Below are 22,060 nucleotides of genomic sequence, written 5' to 3'. Positions count from 1 at the left end.
TTTTCACTGCACTGTCAAGAACTAAGATGACATTTTAGAAATTAAATGCAAGTAAAAACATATACTGGGTTATTTCTTTTGCCACTCATTTAATAGTTCAGAGGGTTTCCCCTCATGCAACGCAATATTATTGTATCACCTTTTGCCTAATCCTCTGACAGGCTATTTTAAATTATCAACCCTTTGTTTTGCAACTTTGCTTCTTATCCTTTCATCCGCTAATTAGCTTTTCAGCCTTCAACGTTCTGCCTAGAGGGTCAAAATACGTTGACTGTGAGTTTTTACTTTACCCATTTATTTTGACCAGTCCCCTACAGCATGCAGCATGAATACTGCCTTACCGTACCTCCCATTTCTCTCATCAAACGGTGTTCTCAAAAAACACGACAGCTAAACTGAGTAAGAGCTACTTTTAGACCTATGTCAGCCTTGTAGACATACATATTTGTAATTAAATGCTGACAGTCTCAGATGAAATATCTTTCTTTTAGGATTTTTCATGGAACCATTGTGCTTTTTTCTAATCCACACGCATTAAATCAGGAAATAGACGGAAGATATCTGATTTCAGAAGCTGGCAAGGCCCAGAAATGCAATCCGTACTGCCTAGCTGAAACTGGAAAAGGTCATCTCCATAGCTCACTACATGGTAAACACAGAGAACATCCAAACTCCAACCACAATCCTTACACTGATGAAAACTTGAAAACCTCAGAACATTTCCCTACAACATGCAAACCGTAAGTGCAGAACACCCTCTCCTTCTTACCACTACCTGAAGGACAAGGGAAAAATTATTCGATATACTTATTGCCTACTGCTCCGCAGGAGTAAAAGAAATGTCACTTCTTTTTGTAGTAAATCATACTTTTTCTTCAGAGAAATAAGCAAGTAGAAACTTTCGCTATTTTTGTGCAAAGCAAAGAACTAATGAAGAGTAAAGCAAAGCAATCTGAGGAAGCGTAAGAGTTTTACTGTCCGCTGAAAGTGACAGGGAAGAGGAACCAGAATATCCCGATTACTATTACCCTGGTCAACTCACAAGCCGAAATACCAACTGGCAGCTCCTTGTCTGACAGTGACAGCTGGCTCAAGGACCAAACAGCGCCCCTATTTTTACTAGCAGACGGTAGCAGAAAGTTTACTTTGCGTTAACAAGAAATTAGGGGTGATTCTTCAGTCCCTATTCCACACACTATGAACTGAAAAAAAAACAAACAAATTTAGCGTACATATTTTATCTGAAAAGGGAGAAAAGACAGTAAACGTTAAGCTAAGGAAGATTATCAGCAAGAATCCAGAAATCTTGTTCTACCACATCTGGTTAAACAGTTAGAAGTATATGCTACTAATTGCTCCACATATCTGTGGTTAAGTTCTTACTAATAGAACACAAGACTGACATCTTCTTCCTATTCTTTCCCCAAGATAGACATAATACTTGTAAAACGTTGCACTAAAACAAAACAAACAACAAAAAAACAACTCCAAGATAATTAAAAGCATTTCCAAAGATAATTCAGGCACATATATTATATGCACCAAGGTGACAGAGTTCTTATGTTAAAGAAAAATCAAGGTAAATATTTCCTAGTATCAGGTATTTCCTCTTAGTAGAAGTATTGCAGAATTGGTAAATCTTTGGGGCAGACAGAATTTGTGAACCTAACACTAGCATTAGAGCAATTACTGAGGAACATCACTGCAAAGAAGCTGGAGAGTGTCCGTTGATCGTTCCAATTGCAGAAGCTCGACAATATCTATGCATAAAAAGCCATTCCGAGGGAAATTAAGAAAGATAATGGCAATAAGTGACCAGGACAAGAGATTTTGCATCCAAGTATTCTGTAGAAAATGGCATATCAAGTAACTGAACCATTAGGTATTAATAACTATTAATAAACTTTTTCAAATCAATAACTAAGTTCCAAAGACTTCTTCTATGCTCTTCAGTTCATAAAGCTTAATTGTAAATCCAATCTCTTCTGTAAGCAGAAACGCAGTTTTACTGAAAAAAAAAACTCAAAAGCCAAGAGAAGAAAACCCATTCGAACTCAATTTTCACATGGCTTTTTCTACAGCAGTACTCTAATTCATTCCATCCTTCTGGATGCAGCTATCTCTAGATATGCTACATGTTATGCATTATTTCTACAAAACAACTTATTTCTATTTTCTACTACCTGTAAGAGAAGGCAAATCTGAGGCGCGATATAGTATTTTGCAACTGCAAAATTCTCCCCTGAAGCTCCCTCCTCTTCCAGTTATCCCGCAACATGAATCAGCTCTACACTACCAAGTTTTAATGACCAAACACTCATCACCAAGCAAAGCCATGACACGCATTCTAACTCGAGTGTTTTATTGGAATATTCAGTCACATAATCTCTGGCAGACGATGCTTTTTTGATTCACGCTTTAAAGATTCTTATGTCCTTATATTTGAGCTAGTAAAACTTTTTTGATGAAGGCTCAGGTTTCTCAGGTTTTCAGCTTAATTTGCAGCCACACAAAAGCTGCAGTAACACAGCAATTCATAAGCTCGTCTAACTAGGAGACGCTGGCATTTCTGTAAACTAGAGTCATGGTTTTTCCTAGTGCTTCCACACTACCGGAATGAAGAGAGTTCCTTTAGTAAGCAGCCTGATGACAACACTATAAGGAAACAAACTTTCAAGATCAAGTTTACACAAGAATCACACACACATTAGAGTATTACCAATTAGCAATTCCGTACTAATTGTTTATATACGCATAGTTTTACGTGAACACTATCAATATACAACTCCATGTGCAATATAGCTAGCCCAGGTGACAGTACAAGGTACGACACCAACCTCACCTAGTTTCTACAGCGTAAGACCTGCTTGCACCTTGCTGCCACCAGAACTTCAGAGCAGAAAAGTTAACACACGCTTGCTTCTGCACGGGGTCCCACGCTCCCTTCTGCAGCCTCAGCTTTTCGTGAGGTGATTTATTTCTTCAGTGCAGAGTTGGCTAACTTTACCTGTAACTGCGTTAGCTGCGAGCAGGTGAAAAGTCACCTTAAAGCACTCCCGAGGTACATCTACACAGCAGCCCCAACGCTAATCATGGATCACATACGGAAATCTTGACCTAACTGTTAAGTTCAAGACCTCAGATGCTGCAGCAGATCAGGACATGGACTTAACTTCTCAACAGCATGCATGCTCCAAGGAACCTGAGCCACGACAAGAGGCGAAATTGCTGAGCAACTCCGGTATAGGCGAGCTTTATACAAAGCTGGTTCAATTTGTGAAAGTATCTAAAGAGTCTGAAAATCAAAGCTGTTAGCCATACTACACTTGTACCAGAAAACTAAACTCTGATTCATCTGAATAGCAGTGTTACTGGGAACTAGTGATAAAATGTACCTGTTAAATATGGAGCTACACAAACTGCAAAAGTCTACCTACTACTTCTCACTAAGATTCATGGGGTTTGCAGGGGATCAAACACTGAAACCTAACAAGTCGTGGTTAAAATAATAATAATGACAGAGTGTAAAGAAGAAAGTATGAAACTTAAGTTAACTGTAAAGGCGCCCTGCAGACTCTCTGGAGGGTTATCAAAACAAATACTCAGGTTAGTCTAACATGGAAGAAAAAACACAGGAAAAAACGAACCACCGCTTACAGCATTAGCCTTATCTACTCCAGCTAGGAAAACACTTCTCTGGAGCTGGGTGTTATCCCAGCAGCTCCGGCCACCTCCCGCAGCAGCAGCTACTCCTACACGCGTGCTCCCACAGCAGCTTTCTCCTCGCAGGACACCGAGCGGCGTTCCCCACAGCCGGCGACGCGTCCCCAGACACACACATTGCCTTATTTTGCTACCCAAGTTGTTGTGTTTTTTTTATTATTATTATTTTTCACCCTCCGTGCGCCTTCGGGACACACCTCTGCGCGCAGCCCCTCCTCCCACAGCCCCAGGAGCAGCATCACGTCCCGCACAGCCACCGCCTCGCCCCGCAGACCCTCACTCACCCCCCCCAAACCCCCCCTCCGGCCCCGAGCAGCCCAGGAGGGGGGCGAGGAGAAGGAAAGGGGAGGGTGGGAGGAGGCAACAGGGGGGGGAGTGGGGCACCGCTGACCGCGGCGGGGCGCAGCCGAGGCGCTTCTGCCCCGGGCCGGGCGCTGCGAAGCGATCGGGCGGCGCCGGAGCCGTGAGGGCAGCGCCCCCCCCCCCTCCCCGTCCCCCTCCCGCCTCCCTCTGAGGGGCCCTGAGGGGAGGAGGAGGAGGGAAGGGAGGGGAGGGGGGGGGGGGGGGGAAGGGGCGCGCGCGCCGTTGGCGCCAACGGCCCCTGACGGGCGGGAAGGGCCCTGAGGGGAGGGGAGGGGGGGGGGGAGGGGGGTGTGGGGGGGCACTCACCGCTGAGGCGCGCGGGGCCTCGGGGGGGGGGAGGCGGCTCCGCCCGGGGAGCGCCGCCAAGCCGGGAGGTGGAGGTGAGGGGAGGGGGGGGGGGGGGGGGAGAGAAAAGAAAGAGGCGAGCGGGCCGCCCCCTCCCCCCCGCCAAGCCGGGAAATTTGGGAGAAAAAAAAAAAAAAAAAAAAGGTAAAAAAAAAAAAAAAAAAAAGGAAAAAAAACTTTGCTCGCCGCCGTCTCCCTCCCTCCCCCGAGGAGCACGAACCCAAACACACCGGGACACGCCCCCGCGCCGCCCCTCGCGCCGCCCATTGGACGGCGCCCCGCCGACCCCCGCGCTGATTGGTCGCCCCGCCTGCCCGTCTTCCCCCTCCGCTCCCCGTTCCGCAAGCGCACGCCGGCCATTGGGGAGAGCCCCGAGGAGCTCCCCGCCCATTAGCCGCGGCACACGTCCATCAAGGAGAACGCCCGCCTCCCGCCTCTTCTCATTGGCTACGCTCATCACTACCGCCTCTCTGATTGGCTGCCCTCGGTGCCCGTCACACATTGACATTGCGTGCTCCCGCCCCCTCCCGCACCCCGCCAGTCGGCCCCTTAAACGGGGCTCCCTCCCGCCCGCCCCTGCTTGCCCCGCCCACCCGCGCTACCGATTGGCTGGCGGCCTGCGCCCTCGCACGCCATTGGCTAGGGGAGGTGCCCATCACGCCGCAGCGGCGCGGAGGCCCGCCCACCGAGCTGCGGCCCGCGGCTGCGGTGCTGGGGCCGGCCCCAGCCATACGAGGCGGGGAGAGGCCGCGCCAGCCCGCCCCCTGCCCCCTGCCCTCGCCCGCGGACGGAGGACGGGGCCGTGACGGGCACAGGCGGCAACGAGCGCGACCGCGGCAACGACGCCACACTGCGCCGGCCGCCAACGGCGCTCACCCTCTGCCCCGCCCCTCCCTGCGCGGGCACGCCCGCCCGGCCGCAGCTATTGGGCGGGGGAGGTGTCAGTCATGCGGCTCGCCACGCCATTGGTGGGAGGCCCACGCCCCCGCAGCCAACTGGCGCCCGCCCCCGCTGTCACCCGCCGGATGACACAGCAGCCGCGTGCCGGAGGGGGGCGGGGACACGGCCTGCCGCCTGCTGATTGGCTGATCCAGCTGTCAATCCGCTGCCGGCCGCGTGAGGGTGCGCGGGCGGCGGGCGGGGCCCCCACGTGGCCCGGGCGGTCGCGCACGTGACGGGGCCGCGAGGCGTCGCCGGTGGCCGCTGTGGGGGGGGGAGCGCGAGGCGCCCCCTCAGGGCGCAAAATGGCGGCGCCTGATGGGGCACAGAGACACGGGGCTGCAGGAGGCCGCACAGAGCATCCCCAACTGCCCCCTGCCACCGGTGTCACCACAGAACCGTGTCCCCAAGCACCACACCCAGCCTCCCGTTAAACACCCCCGGGGATGGTGACCCCAGCACCTCCCTGGGCAGCCCGTCCCAGTGCCTGGCTGCTCCTTCTGACAGAAATGTCTCCTCGTTTCCAGCCTGAACCTCCCCTGGTGCAACCTGAGGCCATTCCCTCTGGTCCTGTCACTGGTTATCTGTGAGAAGAGGCCAACCCCAGCTCCCCACAGCTTCCTTTCAGGTGGTTGCAGAGAGCAATGAGGTCTCCCCTGCGCCTCCTCATCCCCAGACCAACCACCCCCAGCTCCCCCAGCCGCTCCCCACAGGACTTGTGCTCCAGGCCCTGCACAGCCCTTACAAAAGACTTCCCTGCACCAACATCCATGCCCATCAGCATGTCTGGATCTCGTTCTCCATCAGTTCTGCAGCTGCTGTTATCTTGGTGGCTGTCACTGCCTCACCCAGGGCTGCATGCCAGTGCGGTGTTTTCATGTGCCCCCCTCTAGATTATCCTGTTACAACCTGATCAACAGAGTACAGGGGCTGCCAAAAATACGGTTTTGATGCTGAACCGGCAGCTAAAGAGGTGGTGAGCCCACCACGTTACCAAACTGCTCTATGGACATTGAGTGGAAAACACAGCCTGAGCAGACCAGCTCCACCTGAACCCTCCTGGCCACACGAGTCAGTAAACAGCAATTAATCTTTTGATGGCTTCCCCAGTCAGTAAGAGCAGTTGTTTTTTACATTGATGGATGAGGAAAAGAGACCCTTTAATACAAAGAAGTCTTTATACTGGCTTCTTCTATATGCTTGTAGTGTGTATATAACTATATACATATACGCAGTTGTTACTGCGGTGCTTTAAGGAATGCAAAAGCTACTATATAAACCAATATGAAATAGTGGTATAAATTGGGGGTGCAGATCTTGTCTGTTCCCCAGTGTTTATTCACAGAGCAGGAACTGTCCATATCTTGTGTTCCCAACACCTATTTTTTTTGGTGTGAGCAGAAGCCACTAATACACCGAGGCTACAGGTTGCAGGTGTTGGAGAGGAGGAGATGTCCAAGATACTGACCTTGTTTTTGCCATAACTGAAATAACGTTTTACTGTTCAGATTCCTTTTCCCGTTATAGGTGTTCTTTTGCAGTTGTTTTTTTCCTTCACATGTTTTGCTCAGGGCTTTGTAGCATGCACAGCGGGACGTGGAAAGCAAGGTGAAGCGATGTGATTTATTTTGCACAAACCTAGGAAACCAGAGACTTTCATTTCAGTGGAGGAAAAGGTACCACATTGCATTGCTCCTGTAGAACAAATTGAAGAACAAAGTTGAACTGTAGAAAGCAAGCAGATTTTTTTGGTTTGTCTGAAATGATAATGGTTGACTCAGAAAATCTCACCTAGGCTCGCCTGTGGATTTAGGGGAATCGCAGCTCCTGGGCTAGGTTTTGTCTGTCGTAAAGTCCTAACACATATCAACAAAACAGTTCTTGCTATTTTTTTCACATCTACCCAATCACCACTTCTGTCCAAAAATGGGACCGAGTTGGCTAATGAAACTGCATTTTTCCATCCACTGGATGTCAGTATTACACTACCGCTGTGGTGCATTGCCAGGTGCTGGGGAAGCTTGGGCTGCTTCGGGGTGAGGACTTCTGGAAGAGCTTTCCTCTGTGGGGGTGAGTGATGTGAAAGACCAAAGCACAGAGGAATGTGCTCACTGCAGTACGTGGACACGCTCCCTTTGGCTTCTGCAGAAGCAGGCTGGGACCCTGCGTGCAACCCTCATAAGGTGTAAAACCTCATAGCGAGCGTGCCCCGAGGGAGATGTGGGGTCAATTCCACAACATTTTGATTATTACAACATCTCCTCCTTGTGCCATGAAAAGGCCTTTTTTTTTTTTTTTTTATAATTAAATTTACTTGTGATATCAGAGACAAATAATACTGCATCTGACAGAGATCCAGTATGGGAACAGGGATTCTACAAACAAACAAGGGCAAGAGTGCTGCCTGCTTGGGACAATTCTGAGTGCACGAAAGGGGACAAAACACTAAAAGTAAACCCTGATATTTTTTTCCCCCATATCTGTCACTGATTTATTATTTCCAACCTCTTTTTTTTATAGGATTGCTAACTTTTTTTTTTTTTTTAACTACTGCACCTGAAGGAACTCTGGATAGTCAGTCTCTAAAAGCTATTGCTACTGAAAAATACTCTTTGCTAACCCTTTTTCTTTTTCTGCTTCTGGTCTCTTAAGCAGCAGGTATTTAGTGGGCACAGAAAGTATCTGTTCAGTTACCTGTGTTGCGAGTAGAGGCAGGTTACCTTTAGGGAAGCCACAGTAAAGCTTATGCTGCTGCTCTTTATTGTATGTTACGTTTAAGTGTTTTTGAATGAAATGCAGCATTTACCATGTGATATAATGCTGTGCTTTAGCCGTGACTCAAATGCAGCCAGCACTGGAGAAAAAGATGGCTGTTGTTAAAAAGATGATTCGTGAAAAAGTAATAAAAGAATTTATGTTCTCTTGTTATATATGAAGACAGGCTGATTAGGTTATTCTCTTGCTTATTTCTTTCCCTTGGAAGCTGCATTTTTCTCTATCCTTTTCCTAGAAGACTTTAGTGAAGATTCAGCAGGCATATGACATCAGAGTACCAAAGGAATAAAACAAATATTTGGAAACATTTGGATGCTGTTTAAAATACCGATTATCCTTATTTGAAGGTATTTATCCTAATAATTACTTTCAGAAAAGATACTTGCTAAGGATTCAGCATTTCCTTTTACTTCAGCTGGATGGCAAGAGTATTTCTCAACCATTCTTGTGCATCCTTCACATAGATTTTCAGGGAGCCAGCAAGACAGGGAGGAAGTAAGACTTCATATGCCTGGAAGCTATAAAAATGGGGATAGGAAAAAAGGATTTGTATTTAAAATAGAGAAGATTTCAACCCAATTATTTTTTTTTCCTTTCTAGGTCAGCTATAAAAGCAAAGAACAAACATAAAGGAGCAATGTAAGGAAAAAGAGAAGTAATGAATACTAGAATTAAATGAAATAGTAGGAGGAAATTAAGGAGATAACGTCAAATACAATTTTCAAATTTGTACATGGGTCAGGTGATTAACGCTAACATTCCTGTTTTGCAAAAATAGTTTAAAAACATATCTTTAATGACTGCTAGCATTCAAGATCTGAGCTTCAAGTCGCAGTCAGACATGTCTACGTCTGTAACTGCTCCCAGCATAATAAGCTTATTTTGACATGACTTATTTTTACATGCCATACCCACGAAAGAAACACATTTGCAATAGGAACGAGCAGTTTATGTATGTCTTGGGCAAAACGCTTAGCAGAAGTTTTGACTTGTGCTGTTGTGCTCACATAACACTGTTGGAAGGAAAAAGGGAAAAGAGAAGGTTGTCAGCCCACAGCTGAAGGGAAAATGTTACCAGTATGATGGCAGTTGTTCTTAAATGGAGAACAATTTATAATAGTATTTTGTTTCATTTTTTCCTGGAGGCAAAATTAAAACAATGCTTCGTTAACATTATTTGAAGCTATTTTAAATATTGCAATTTTTGGCAAAACAATGTTAACATGTGGGATTTTTTTAATGGAAAAAAAGGCAATTAGGAAAATGTTTTGAATGATATTGTATTATTTTACCCTCCCCCCCTTTTTTTTACCCACTTTTTTACTGTGTTGGCAGAGGAAGATGCCTGCTTTGTGCTTTCAGTGCTGAAAACAAATCAGTGTGCATATATGAATTATTGGCCAGGACTGGAGCAGTTACGCTGAGGCTAGAGGTCAAGCAGCAATTCAGGCAAGGTTTTATTTACCTTTTAACCTCCCCATTCCACCAGGTTGGTCAGAGGCACGATACTCAACACCAGCAGAAGCCTGCGCAAAACAGTTTGGAGTCACCTTTCACTGAACCTAAATAAAAAACTAAAGCATAGGTATGTAAAAGCAATTACAGGATTTTATTGTCTCAGCTCCACCTTCATCATGAGGACAGCGTTAGAGTTTTACATCGAGACACAGGGTAACTGCTGCGGGCACTCTCTCCTTCCATTTGCCAAGGTTGAAGCGTACACTGGAGTTTTCATTGCTCCCAAGGTAGCCACACATTCATGTGCGATGGTCATTTACGTACAAATTTATGTCACCCAGCCCATCACGACAGCAGAATCGGGCTTGGAAGAAGGAAAAGGGCTGGGGCACAAACCTGCCAGCTCCGTCCTGTTTGCACAAGGACTGCGGGGATGTGTGTACCCTGCAGGAGGGGAATAAGGAGTCTGTGCAGATCTGGTAACACCACATGTGTAGGACCAATACTGAGGCTGGGGAAAGCTCCTATCTGTCTTTTGATTTCAAGCTCTTATTAGGACAGCAGGAACATGTGGTTGGTTTTTGTTTGTTTTTATTCTTTTTTAATTATTATTTTTTGCTGGAAGTTTTGGCTGTATAGTAATTGAAGACTGTGGCTTTCTAAGGCTTTGCTGTGGTTCTAATTAACTGGGTACGCTGTTTAATTTTTTATTTCAACTCAAGCTTTTCCCCTCATATTCAAAAGGGCTCCCTTTGTGCTTTATTACTGACGAGATCAAAGCAAAATGAATGGCTGCCATTTCTCCTTACTCTGGGGAAGTGAGGCTGTCCGTAGCAAAAAGGCACGCCGCTGTCCGCACTTGTCAGCGGGACTGAAAGCAGTCCCACGGGCAAAGCTGCTGCCCTTCTTTGGTCTGGTGAGCTGGACACAGGCAATGAGCAGGAATAACGCTCCGCGAGGAGAACACGTGAGAAAACCAGGAGTGGGGTCTGGCAGATGGGATGAAGAGGGACTGGAGGATGGAGATGGGAGTGGGCAGACTGAAGGGCAGAAAATCTGGGCTAGGGGGGAAATCCAGTTTCCTTTTCTGGTATGGAAAGTCCCAGGCAGCCCAAGAAATAAAAAACACAAGCACAACAGTTGCCATCAGTCTGATCAGGGAGTTAGAGCTATGGTTTGACTGTTTAAACTCTCCATGCTTTGGGTGGTGGCTGTATTACTCCCCCTTCACACACTTTCTTTCCTTTCCAGTGTTTCCAAAATTGGTGTTTGATGGGGGAAAGCACAACACTTCCATTTTTATGTAAAAACCAACCAACCTGAGTGTGTAACAGGACCGCTAACTGCCACTTGCAAAGAGGCCAGAGTCAATTACGGCAGAACCTGAGGACAAAGTGAAAATAATTCAGGAAGGGAGCACCTTAAGAAAGAAAGCTGGAGCAGGAAAACAGCTGAAAGACAGTAGAAAAGGGATCAGTAATAATAAAGTTTACCAAAGATCTCAGTGCAAGGAAGGAGGAGAACGATGGTGGTGAGAAAAACGTGGGGAAGATGTGTGCCAAGGAGTGGGAAGCTACATGGGAGGTTTCTTGGATCCAGGGCTGCACGCAGAGGGCTGTAATTTGTCCCTCGCACGCAGGTGCACGTGTGCACACAAGCACACAAAGCCTTATTCCTTGGCTCTCATCAGCCAGAACCTCCTCCTCGCCCTTGCATCACCCCCGGTCAGCTGCAGGGAGTCCCCAGCAGAGCTCCTGCAGAGCGGGGCTGGACGGTGACAATGGGATGAGAGTAGCAGCAGGAAGGGCTGCGAGGGAAGATGGAGCAGCAGCAGCCGTTCCCATGACTTCGCCTCCAGCAGTTGCTGGAACAAAGAGCCGTGAAGCTGGGTGGGCCAAGCTGTTCCTTCTTTGCTGCTCGAATCTGAATGCTTGCAAACCCCATGACTCACTCGCTGTCCCAGCTCGTCTTCTGCAAGGGTTGGCAGCGAAGTCAAACCCAGGTTCGCGAGCAGAGCTTTCTGTGTCACCTTCCCAAGGAAAACCTGCCAGCAGCTTCCCCGTGGCTGATCTGCTGCTGGGAGCCCAGGGTGGGGCTGTGTGGGCAAAGCCCTCAGGCCAGCTCCTGGGAGCAATTATAAGACCTCTTGGTAGCAGAGAAGATCTCTTCGGAGCAACCGACTAATCTCACACAGGCAGAAAGGGAGGAAGACTCATTCGCTCAGGGCTCAAGAAGCATTTGAGCTACTACCTTTTGCAGGGGGAAGGTAGGGTGGTCAGGATTGTAGTGGATTTCATCGCGTACAGACAGCCCTTCTCAAAACATCAGATTCTTTCTCCCTCACTTGGAAAAAAGCAAGCAAAGACCCCAGAGCTTTCCTGCTAACCCTGCACTAAAGCTATTCCCAGATAGCTAGGAGAAAGTCAACAGTACGATGGGGTTTTGAAAGAAGAGAGTGAGGTGTTCTTCCATTATTGTTGCTCTGGATTCAAGGGCCTTGCTGAAGGAAATGTGTTCCCTCTGAAGAGCATCAGCAGCTCAGCTCTAGTCTGTTTGCTTCCACTGCTCGGATCGCACGGGCTTGCTTATTGTCACTCAGACCCTTACAGAGTCCAAACCAGCCCTGGCAGCTCTTCTAACTCAAGGTCCTGCTTCCACCGGCTAACCAGAACACAAAGAGCAAAGAAAATACACGTTTAAGCTGCTCTTCCAAGACATCCCAGACCAGGGCTGTGTTCAGGAAGAAAGCTGTGTTTATCAAGAGAGCCCAGCTCCTCCAGAGGTCCTCCTATAGCTTCTGCAGCACGATTCAGTGCAAAGATGCTGCAGCGACTGCGAGGGTTTCCTCACGTTCCTAACACAGGGCAAATTCCCCCTTCCTTACACCAAGCGCTGCTTACACCGAAGGCTTTGAAACAAGATGGAGCCTGCCTGAAACAACGCCCTCCTTTTGGCTGCAGGGTACAGCATCTGGAGCTGGCGCCTCTGCTCGTCTGCCTCTGCCTTTGTTCTCGTGAGCCTGTCTCCCTGGATGCAAAGAGGAAGCTGTTGGTCACACTGCGCTGTCAGGAGCTCCAGCGTAAATCCAGCACAACCCCACTGGGCGAAGTAAAATTAGCCTGGATTTGCAAAGTACAACTTCGGCTCCCTAGCTGAATTTAACGTGCTTAAAAAGTGGTTTGGAAATTGGTGAGAAACCAGGAGAGACCGCTCCAACTTTTCCTTCCAGAAAAGTTTTGATTTATTGAAATGCTCTAGTCATAAATACAGAACAAAGGAAGTGAATATATTACAGTGTCCTCATTGTGAAAGGGCAACGGCAGAGGCTTTGATAAACCAGCAGGCAGGTCATTATTTCAGCGCGCTGCCTGTCAGGACTTTTACCTATCGTACCTCTCCAAAAAGTTATTTAAAAAAAAAAAAAAAAAGAAAGAAAAAAAAAAAAAGAAACAACTTCCTTCCTCTGAGATTTATTAGGCTGTGAAGGAGAACCTCAAACAAGTGGTAGAATAATTTACCAAGGAAAGGTATGCTGGTGAGCTGCTCATTGTGCGGGGGCAATGGCCCAGACGACCTAATGGCCTTTTCCATTTCTAATGCCTATGATTACCACAGCTCTACCTCAGGATACTAAACAGAGCCATTTTCTTCCTTTCAGTGGCAGCAAAATGTCACTAATGGCCATGCTAAATCAGAGCAACTGATCCTTCTGCAGATGTGTTGTGCACTTAGCGAGACAGCTATAAATGATCCCACTTTGTTTAGATTTGCTATTTTCCGTTTCTGTAGTGCAAGTGCTCTGCACAAGAGGACTGCCAGCCCAGGGAAAGAAGTTCTGGTAGGAGATTAAGGATAACTAAGGAAATGGTTGCATGACCTATAAAGAGAGGATCATAAATATTGCAACAATAAAACCAATAGCTCTTTCAAAGTTTAAATAGCTTTTCTTTTCAAACACTTGAAGTAAATGCCCTTTTCCCAAGGTTGTCTAGCATCTGCACCTTGGGATTTCACACGGTTTCACCAAATATATTGTAATTTCTCAGGGAGCTAGCTTTTCCTTTTAATTATTTTTCTTTGTACAAGCGTCCTCTCCAGAGAAGCTGGAGCCCGGCTACCTGGAAGCACCTTACTGCTTTCTTTACTGCTGAAGTTTCAGAGAAGCCAGAGCATAATAAGATGAAACATCCCCTGCATTTCTTAGGCACAACACCCACCAAACAATGCAAGAAGAGGCAAGTACAAGTATGGTTCTGCCCTTTATCACCAAGCAGCAGCGCTTACGCTTTTTCTTACGTCCTAGGAGAAACCTCAGAAACAAGGGTCTGCCCACGTAAATACTCGAACTAAAAAAAATAAAATGTATTCTTCACAGTCCCAACTGTGCAAAACCCCAGACCTGGGCTGCTGCCGCTCCGCAGATAAAGACAACCGACATTCCTATCCCACGCGCCCTGTTGGCATGGCCTTTGTTTTCCCCTTGTGGTGTAGGATCCAGCTCTGAAGCAAACAATCTGCTCTTGAGGGCAGTTTTTTCTCCATACTCCATCCTACCCTTAGTCTGTAGCCAGCGGAGGGGAAGCACAGAGTGATGTGTTCCACAAGGACGCACACCTTGCAGGAGGTTCACCCCATGATCTCTTGTTCATTTAACTGTGATGTTTAGACCTTGGTTTGGGGGCACTCCTTTGGCACGATGCCTTCCACAGGACAGAGGGCAGAGAGCCTGGATGTTGGTGCTCCATCCTGAGTGTTGGTCTGACTGCAGAAAGCAACATCCTTTCTGGGACAGCCACTCCAGTTCGGCAGTCAGATAACCAGTGTTCATTCAGCCCATAGCAGGCATGTGCCAAAACCACCCCAAAACCCATACGAAATGTTACTTAGTCCACGCCCTACAGGTGCAACATACTTCTCTCACTTGCACAATTGGAATAAAGCTCACTATTCAGTAGAAGCTTTTTACTTTAAATAAACTAAAAATGCAAAAGGCCCCAGAATACTTTGTCTCTGTGAGTATTGACCTTATCCTTGACCTGATGTCCCTGATCCTTCCCCATGCTGCTTCATGCATTTACTTAAAAATCAGCTCTCATTTTTATGTTCTAGGCTTCAGGCCCACTACAATGGCGACATTCCTCACTATTCAAACATTTTAGTTTGCTTCCGTGCTCCACCAGCTTTCCTGCACAAATTCTCTTGTTTGTGTTTTCCTGGTTATGTGCAATTTCACACATCCACTGTCCATAAAATCATGTCTTTCAGCATCTAGAAGTTGCCTGTTTCTGTCTCGGGTAGAAAGCAGCAGAAGGGCTTTTTTATGCTTACAGTTCTCCTACAAGGTGACACATCTAATATTTTAGAAAAAGAAAACAAAACCTGACAAGTCGGATGAAAAGGCAGGAGCTGATATCGCAACCAGGCAGACAGAAAAGGGAGAGAGAACCAGGATTAGAAGCATCTCCAAAACCTGAGACATTGGCAAATCATGTAATAAATTTAGGAAACAACAGCAACTCTGCCCTACGTTCCTGTGCAGATGCTTCTCAGCTACTCTCCCTTACTTCCCTACCTCGCTGAAAAAGCACAGCAGATTTGCCCACATCATGAACGAGACTGGGGTAGCTGAAATGCTGCATATTACACCGTGGGTTTCTGCATCCTCACTCCCCAAGTACACGCGCCCAGACTTGCAGCAAAGATCAGAAATAGGTGTTGTGAGAAGAGGTTGGTAAACATCTCCCAGGCTTGCTACATGTAAAGAGGTCTTACAGTTTCATCTACATCCATAGGTTTCTCTTCCAAGAGGGTTCCTTCTTTCAGCAGGCTGAGGACAGGGGATGTAAGGTCTAGGGACACAAAGAGGTCGTTTATTCCTTATTATATTATTATTAGAGCTGTACCCTGATTTTCAAAGAGCATAGACAAAACTGTCAAAAGATGAGGGAAGTGTAATAGCAAAATAGCAGCGAAGCACGGAGAAGAACACATTTATCTTGCTTTCTCGGAGAACCTCCCTAAAATAAGCACAGAGAAAGAAAAGGCACAAAGTGATGGCAGTGCTAATGCTCTAAAGAAAGACGATCAGATTCCACGGAGCCCTGACATAGCCTGTGAAATGAGCGTGGCTTAGACAGGCTTCTCTTAAACAGTAAGAAAGCAATTGCTATGTGGGCTTTAAACACGGAAAGAAAGGCAAAGATTATGTTTACTGCAAATACATTTTCATGTACCTTAATGCCCCAAAGTAAAATAGAGACTGGATTTATTCTGCAACATGGTCAGGAATTTTAAAAAAGGCTTTTGTATACACAAAGGGAGCACGGGAAGCAAGCTGGGGAGTTACTTAAATGTCAAGGATTGCACTGTACCAGGTAGAACCGAAATGTAGCAGAGGGACTCAGTTTCATAAATGAAATGTCATTACTGATGGGTACAAATTATATAGGAAAGATGGCGAGGGAAACAGAGATGGCACTTTGTCACATGCATTTACAGCTGCAGCAAGGCGTAGTTCAGCTGCTGAGAGAGTGGTAGTGAAAAATAAAACCAAAGAGAAACTGAAAAGGACATCTGCTGTAGCCTGCTTCAATGAATCTGAGTTTCTCTCAAGGTGCTCAGCGCCACAGGACGCTTGGGGGGGGGGGGGGGATTTAGCTACCCACACATCTGTTAACAAGCACAGCCAAACAGACCAAAGATGTTCATGTGTTACACAAAACCTGCTCTAATCCAGACAGTACAGGTTCTTGACAAATAATCAGAAAAATCCCAACAATCCAGGAGCTGCCGTTGAGAAGTTGAAAGCGACACCAATGAACAAACTACCTGAACATAACATAGCAAAGAGTTTATTTGTTTGACTTAGAAAAGGTCTCTGGCATAAATCACTGGACACATGTACATTAAATATATAATTGCATACTAAGAGGAACCTAGAAGGCACACATTCAGCCAAGAAGCTCTTTCAGAACCATTCCCCATTTCATGTCAGAAAGAGCGAGTTGTGAGCCCCAGCTTGATTACTCTTTTTTCAAAACCCAAGAACTGGCCAGCACAGGTCCCGTGTTACGCCACACAGATCAGCAAATCTGGGCTGACATGCCCAAGAGTAAAAATTGTCCAGGCTCAGGAAACAGACTCCAAAGAGAGCTAATCTTGGTCTCCAAAATAGCAACAATTATCTCCCGTCTTTCCCACCTCCTTGGAAGGTTACTGACTTGGTTACATTAGTCCCAAGGGAGGGCTTCTTGGAAGAGACGAAATAATAGCTTATTTGTGCCTGCTATAGGTGCTGCTGTACCTTCAGCCTCCATTATCAGACTTCCAATAAAATTCATAACCACTGCTCCTTGCCTGCCCGTCTCCCAGCTCCATCACCCACGTTTTATTTGGAGAGTGATAGAGATTCATTTTACAGGTCGCAGCCTCAGGATTCTGGCACTCATAAAGAACCACAATTAGCAAAACTAGCCAAAATAAATGCAGTCACCTCACCCGGACTCAGAGCTGTTGCCATAGGAGCAGCCAGATGGTCCAAGTTCAGCTGATCTTATCTGCAGGGAAGAACAAGTTCCACCAGAGTCTGAAACATCCACTCTGGAGCAGCAAGGTTGCACGCATCCCCAAAGAGTAACGCTGAGTTTAAGAAGCTGATTCACATCATGCAAGAAAGCAAGTTTGCTCTCTTAAATTAAGTAAATTAACAATGCGTAATAAGCCTAAGGAATTCTACTAGGCTCCGGAGTCAAGGCATGAGATTTGACTTCTGTGACTTCCAAATTAAAAAAAAAAAAAAGGAAGGGAATTAAAAACAACTAATGAACGCTACCTTTTAGAAACTGGTGTGGCAACAATACAGAAGTTAAACTGATGAGAGAGACTCTCACTGGAAAGGAGATCCTGCTAGTTGACAAGGTTAAAGAAAAGCGCTTTCACATCTGTCATAGGAAAGGGAAAGTAAAGCACGTTACATCAGCAAGCACAGAATGAAGGGAAGGGCAAGTGAAATCAGCCTCTCGGATTATTTAAGGCACTCCACCCAAGATGAAGCAACAAAGACCTAAAACCAAAGAGATAGAGGTCTTCCTGGAAAACCTGACCATATACATCAACACAGTACTAATTAGTTAATTAATGTATTGCACAATTAAAAAAAAATAATAAATAAATACCCTGAAAGCTTGGGAGACCAAGGAAGCAGCAGATGACAATATTCCTACAAGAACAAAAAGCGGAACAACGTTGGCCTGATAAATTTATCTCTGGTCTCTGCTAACAAAATGAAATAAATACTGGGAGAGATAAAAATCTCCTAAACATCTGGAGAATAACAGAAGCATGGCAAAAATCAAGCCATTTTAGGCAATCCTACACTCATACAGTGAATAGCTTTTGGCACAGGTACTGTGCTCCTGAAGCCAACAGGATATCTCATGTATTAACTTACTTCTATGTCCAAGCGACGGTGTCATTTCCAACACTTCTTCTCTCCCATTACCAGGAAAAATGTTATAAAACACTGCTGATAATAGGAGCTGACAGACCTAGCTGTAAAACTACATTCTGTTCCCAGAAGGCTATATAGAAGTTATATAGAGTAGCAAGCATTTGACCCACTGAGTGAGGGGGAGTGCGTTTAACAGAGGGCATAATACATGTACCTTGGGGTTTTTGAGGTCTTGAAGACATTCTACAGGATAAAATCAGAGTAAAACAAACCTGTTTGCCATTCGAGTTAAATACACTTCCAGGAAAAGAAGGAAAATCAATCAATCAATCAATCAATCAATGAGATTTTATCATCAACTACAGGCAGCTGCTTCAGTATAACAACTAATGCTGCAACCCAGCACCTGGAGGAGTCTTGGGAATGGGTTATTCTTTGTTGGTAGAGCAGCAGTTGGTTTTTCTTGTATTTGCAAGCTGAAACAAACTAAACGTTGTCTCTTAAACAAAAAAGAAAGAAAACCAAACCGGTGTTTTTCTTCTATCTGTATAGTTCTGGCAAGTAGGTATGTTAGTTTTCAGGTGTGTACTTCTGATTGGGATTTATTTTTCTTAGGGCTTATTTATGACAGGAGAGTATGTAATTTGGATGGCAATAAAGCAGGGTGAAACATCAATCCACATACTGAAGAAACAAAAACAACCTGCTTCTCCACTTCGTTAGTGGGTAGAACTGGAAATGAGCCAGTGAACAAGAGGACAGAGGTGTCAAACAGGTCCCATATAATGAATAGCTACATACACCATGAACCTGTAGCTTGGAAAATAATGATGACTGAGGACATATAAGATACAGGTCTGTAAAAAGTGGCGAGGAGGCAAGGAATAGGGGTGGTCATCACTGCATCTGACAGCGGAAGAATTAGGGTCACTCGATGAAATCATCAAACAAACCATTAAAACAGCCTGAAGACAGTTCTTTGTCATAACACACAATGAACTCAGGGTTCACTGCCACAGAACACTGCGAAGGCCAAAAGTACAAAAGGACTTTTAAAAGGGGACTAAGTGTATTCATTAAGGCCAGGTCCAGAAGGAACTGCCAGTTCAGAAAGTCCATAGACTGCTGGAATGGTGTCAGAGAAAGACCTCTGTATCTAAGCTTTATTTTTTATGCTTCCGTGATCACCTGTTACTGGCTGTCCTCAAGAGACAGGATAGCAGATTAGATGGCCTTTGGTCTGATTGCGTGCAGCTCTTCTTATGGATCAAAGCCCTGGATTTTGGCATGTTTTAGAGTCTGGAAAGGTTAACTTCAAAAAAAAAAAAAAAAAAAAAAAGGAAAGGAAAGAGAAAAGGAAGCATTTGAAAAGCTTGTATGCTTGCCCTGCTTCTTCTTTTCAGCCTCGAAGATGTGCTCCTTAATCATACAGTTTCCATGAAGCATTGCTGACTTAGCAACAAACAGGATTTTATAACAGCCGTGGAAGGCTGCGTACCTACTCCCTGATCTGCCCGCTCTCCTGTGTAAGGCATTTCTCTGACCCAGTCTCAGCTGCAGGTTAAACATCCCCTATATCCCAGTAGATTATTGCCAAATCACTTTGTTCGACTGCTATATTTATGACACGAAACAAACGGTTAAGATACTAATCTGTTGGCCTCTTCTAGCTAAACCCCTCTCCCCTAACCACTCATTTCCCTGTGGATAAATGACAGCAGGAATCCACAGGAAGACTCCTTGAGGACAGAGGATTGCTCTGCTGTCTGTAAACATCACTGTTTCACCCAGAATTTGCCACTTGGATTGGACTTCGCCTGCCAGCCCGTCAGACCAACACATTTCTGCAATGCAGTAGAGTAAACAATGCAACACAGTGATTCTGAGTCTGTAGCTAGACAGACTGGAGTAGCAGCACAAGTAAGTCAGAAAATCTCCTCCATTTATCTGGACGCAGAGCGAGCTCTGAGACCCAGTCATCACAGTTGTTTTTATATATAAAATCTGTAGGCACACACACATATGGACTAATACATTCATCGCTACCCCTCGTTTAAGGGACTGACCATTCAAAGTCTATGCTTCACCCGGTAAATGTGCTTTAACTGCAGGTGCCAGGTGCATCCAGGACCACGCAGTGGCTTGACGGACCACTGCGTGAGGACATGGCTGGAGGTTCAACATCAATCAACAGGTTACTGTTCCAGATTGTTCAGTCTTCAGCTCTCCGGACAATCCTTCCCAATCAAGATAACACACAGGTAGATTGTTTGTTTTTATCGCTCATAGTGGAGTTTGGACCCGGGTTACCTGGAATGAAAAGAAGTTAAAAAAAAATGTTAATGCTAAGTAAATAAGATCTGGATAAAGTTTGGACTCACGCTTCAGTCCTTTCTCATTATTTATTATACGCCTTGTGTAAGACCCACATTGCTCTGCACTCTCTTGGGATTTTATTTTCTACTTCAGTGGAATGAAGAGACACTAAAATAAGAGCAAATTCAGAGTACACTGTAGAGAAAACCACTGGAGAAGTATTTCCAGGCTTTGGCCTGTACTCAGGCCAGCGTCAGCGGTATTCTTAGGTCCCAGCTGGCACTGAAAAGCAGGCTGGCCATGACTTAGGTGGGAGGTTTTCCAAGCAGCAACGGATGAAAACAAAAAAGAAAAGTCAGGTCATCTCATCCATCTGATCTCAACCCACATTCTCAACAGAGCTTTTCTTGTGTTTAGTTCTAAGCATCTCAAGTGGCCGTACTTCCACCATTTCCTTTGCAAGAGAAATCCGGAGGCCTCAGGGTCTTTTGGTTAAGTGGCCTAGTACGCTGCCCCCAATTTTTTGTTATTTATTTCGTTGCTCACTCAGTAGATTCCTTCTGCTCTCAGTATCTGTACTTTTGAATCCTTGCACTGCTGTGTGATCCCTTTCATGACAGCCAGATCCTGATCTGGATGCCCCAGTGTACTTTTTTCAAGGCCTGTACTATGAGGTGTTTGCATAGGCTTTTGCAAGTAAGGGAGCTCAGCGGTACTTTGGGCTCAGCAAGGCTTACACGGGGGGCTGCCACGTGGCTTGTGGCCACTCTGAACGAGGGCAGACCCCACTCGTGTTTCTAGAGAAAGAAATGATGTGTACATCCCTCGTGCCAGTGGTCAGCATAGAGCGAAAACAGACGGAAAACTGCCACCGGTCATGGTGACATGATGCTCAGCCTTGCTGAGATGAGGTAAAGTTCAGCCCAGGCACTGCCCCTGAACTGGGCTTCAAGTGGATTATTTTGCATGTCACTCTCTTGCTTGTGGATATTTGACCATCACTTTCCTCACCTGTAGCTGATGGTGAAGAGAGGAGCTCCTTTTCCTCCTCTTGACCTTCCTCCCCACTGCAGCTTCCCCATATCCACGTGGGAGGCTGCACTGCAGCCCACCCTCACTGCTGTGGCTGCTCTGTATGCTGCAGCCTCCTCTCCACGTCTCCCCACGGCATTTCATTCTGCCTGCTGTCCTCACTTTGACCTGTTCTGTATGTTACTACGGAGCATGACGTTATCCCTATCTCCTTGCTACCCCTCCCTGTCTGTATCACGTTCAAGACCTTCATGTTTACCTTCCAAAGCATCAGCGCTCCTCCTCTGCTTAGTCTCAACTTTCAATGCTTTTGTTCTTCTCACTCTTTCTACTCCTGTCTTCTGGTCTTTTTCTACAGATCCTGCTGCAGTTAGAGCAAACACTGCCCGTGCATGTACGCAGCAACACTTCCCTCCTTCTTTTTAAATGAAAATTCCATTTACCACCAGCCCACGACCCTACTTGGGCTGAAAAGCACTGCTGATAACTAAGCAGCTACTTCTGCAGTGCTGCAGTGTAAATCCCCTTTTTTGTTGCAAGAGGCACCCAAAAACGAGACAAAATCTTGCTATTAAGTGTAATAATTCTGCAAACATCTCTCTGAGGAGCGAAGGCTGATGTGCAGAGACACCCGGGATAGCAGACCCTCCAAACAAGCCC

The 22,060-nt window shown here is 46.1% G+C and overlaps 2 protein-coding genes across 16 annotated transcripts in view; both read right to left on the bottom strand.

The window, feature by feature from the left end:
- TNRC6B (trinucleotide repeat containing adaptor 6B) overlaps nt 1–4,524 on the bottom strand; it is a 141,087-nt gene extending 136,563 nt beyond the window's left edge. For 2 of the 10 annotated variants that reach the window (XM_068666974.1, XM_068667001.1), the window contains exon 1: nt 4,393–4,517. The gene's annotated coding sequence lies outside the window, so the exon portion shown is untranslated. Of the gene's footprint in view, nt 1–3,657; nt 3,832–3,920; nt 3,966–4,392 lie in introns of those variants that run through there. The other 8 variants (XM_068666982.1, XM_068666891.1, XM_068667018.1 and 5 more) reach the window with 8 other exon arrangements.
- Nucleotides 4,525–6,557: 2,033 nt separating this feature from the next.
- FAM83F (family with sequence similarity 83 member F) overlaps nt 6,558–22,060 on the bottom strand; it is a 32,093-nt gene continuing 16,590 nt past the window's right edge. Inside the window, exons 5-9 of one of the 6 annotated variants that reach the window (XM_068666812.1) lie at nt 18,053–20,362; nt 10,923–10,986; nt 9,611–9,707; nt 9,057–9,158; nt 6,558–8,663 (exon numbers count right to left, since the gene is read on the bottom strand). In XM_068666812.1, coding sequence (XP_068522913.1) covers nt 20,298–20,362 — 65 coding nt within the window. In that variant the 3' untranslated portion in view covers nt 6,558–8,663; nt 9,057–9,158; nt 9,611–9,707; nt 10,923–10,986; nt 18,053–20,297. Of the gene's footprint in view, nt 8,664–9,056; nt 9,159–9,610; nt 9,708–10,922; nt 20,363–22,060 lie in introns of all 6 variants that reach the window. The other 5 variants (XM_068666803.1, XM_068666793.1, XM_068666784.1 and 2 more) reach the window with 5 other exon arrangements.

Source organism: Anas acuta, chromosome 1 (genome assembly GCF_963932015.1).
Source record: "Anas acuta chromosome 1, bAnaAcu1.1, whole genome shotgun sequence".
NCBI classification, from domain to species: Eukaryota; Metazoa; Chordata; class Aves; order Anseriformes; family Anatidae; genus Anas; species Anas acuta.
The sequence above is the reverse complement of the archived record's forward strand: the minus strand, read 5'-3'. Positions and strand labels throughout refer to the sequence as shown.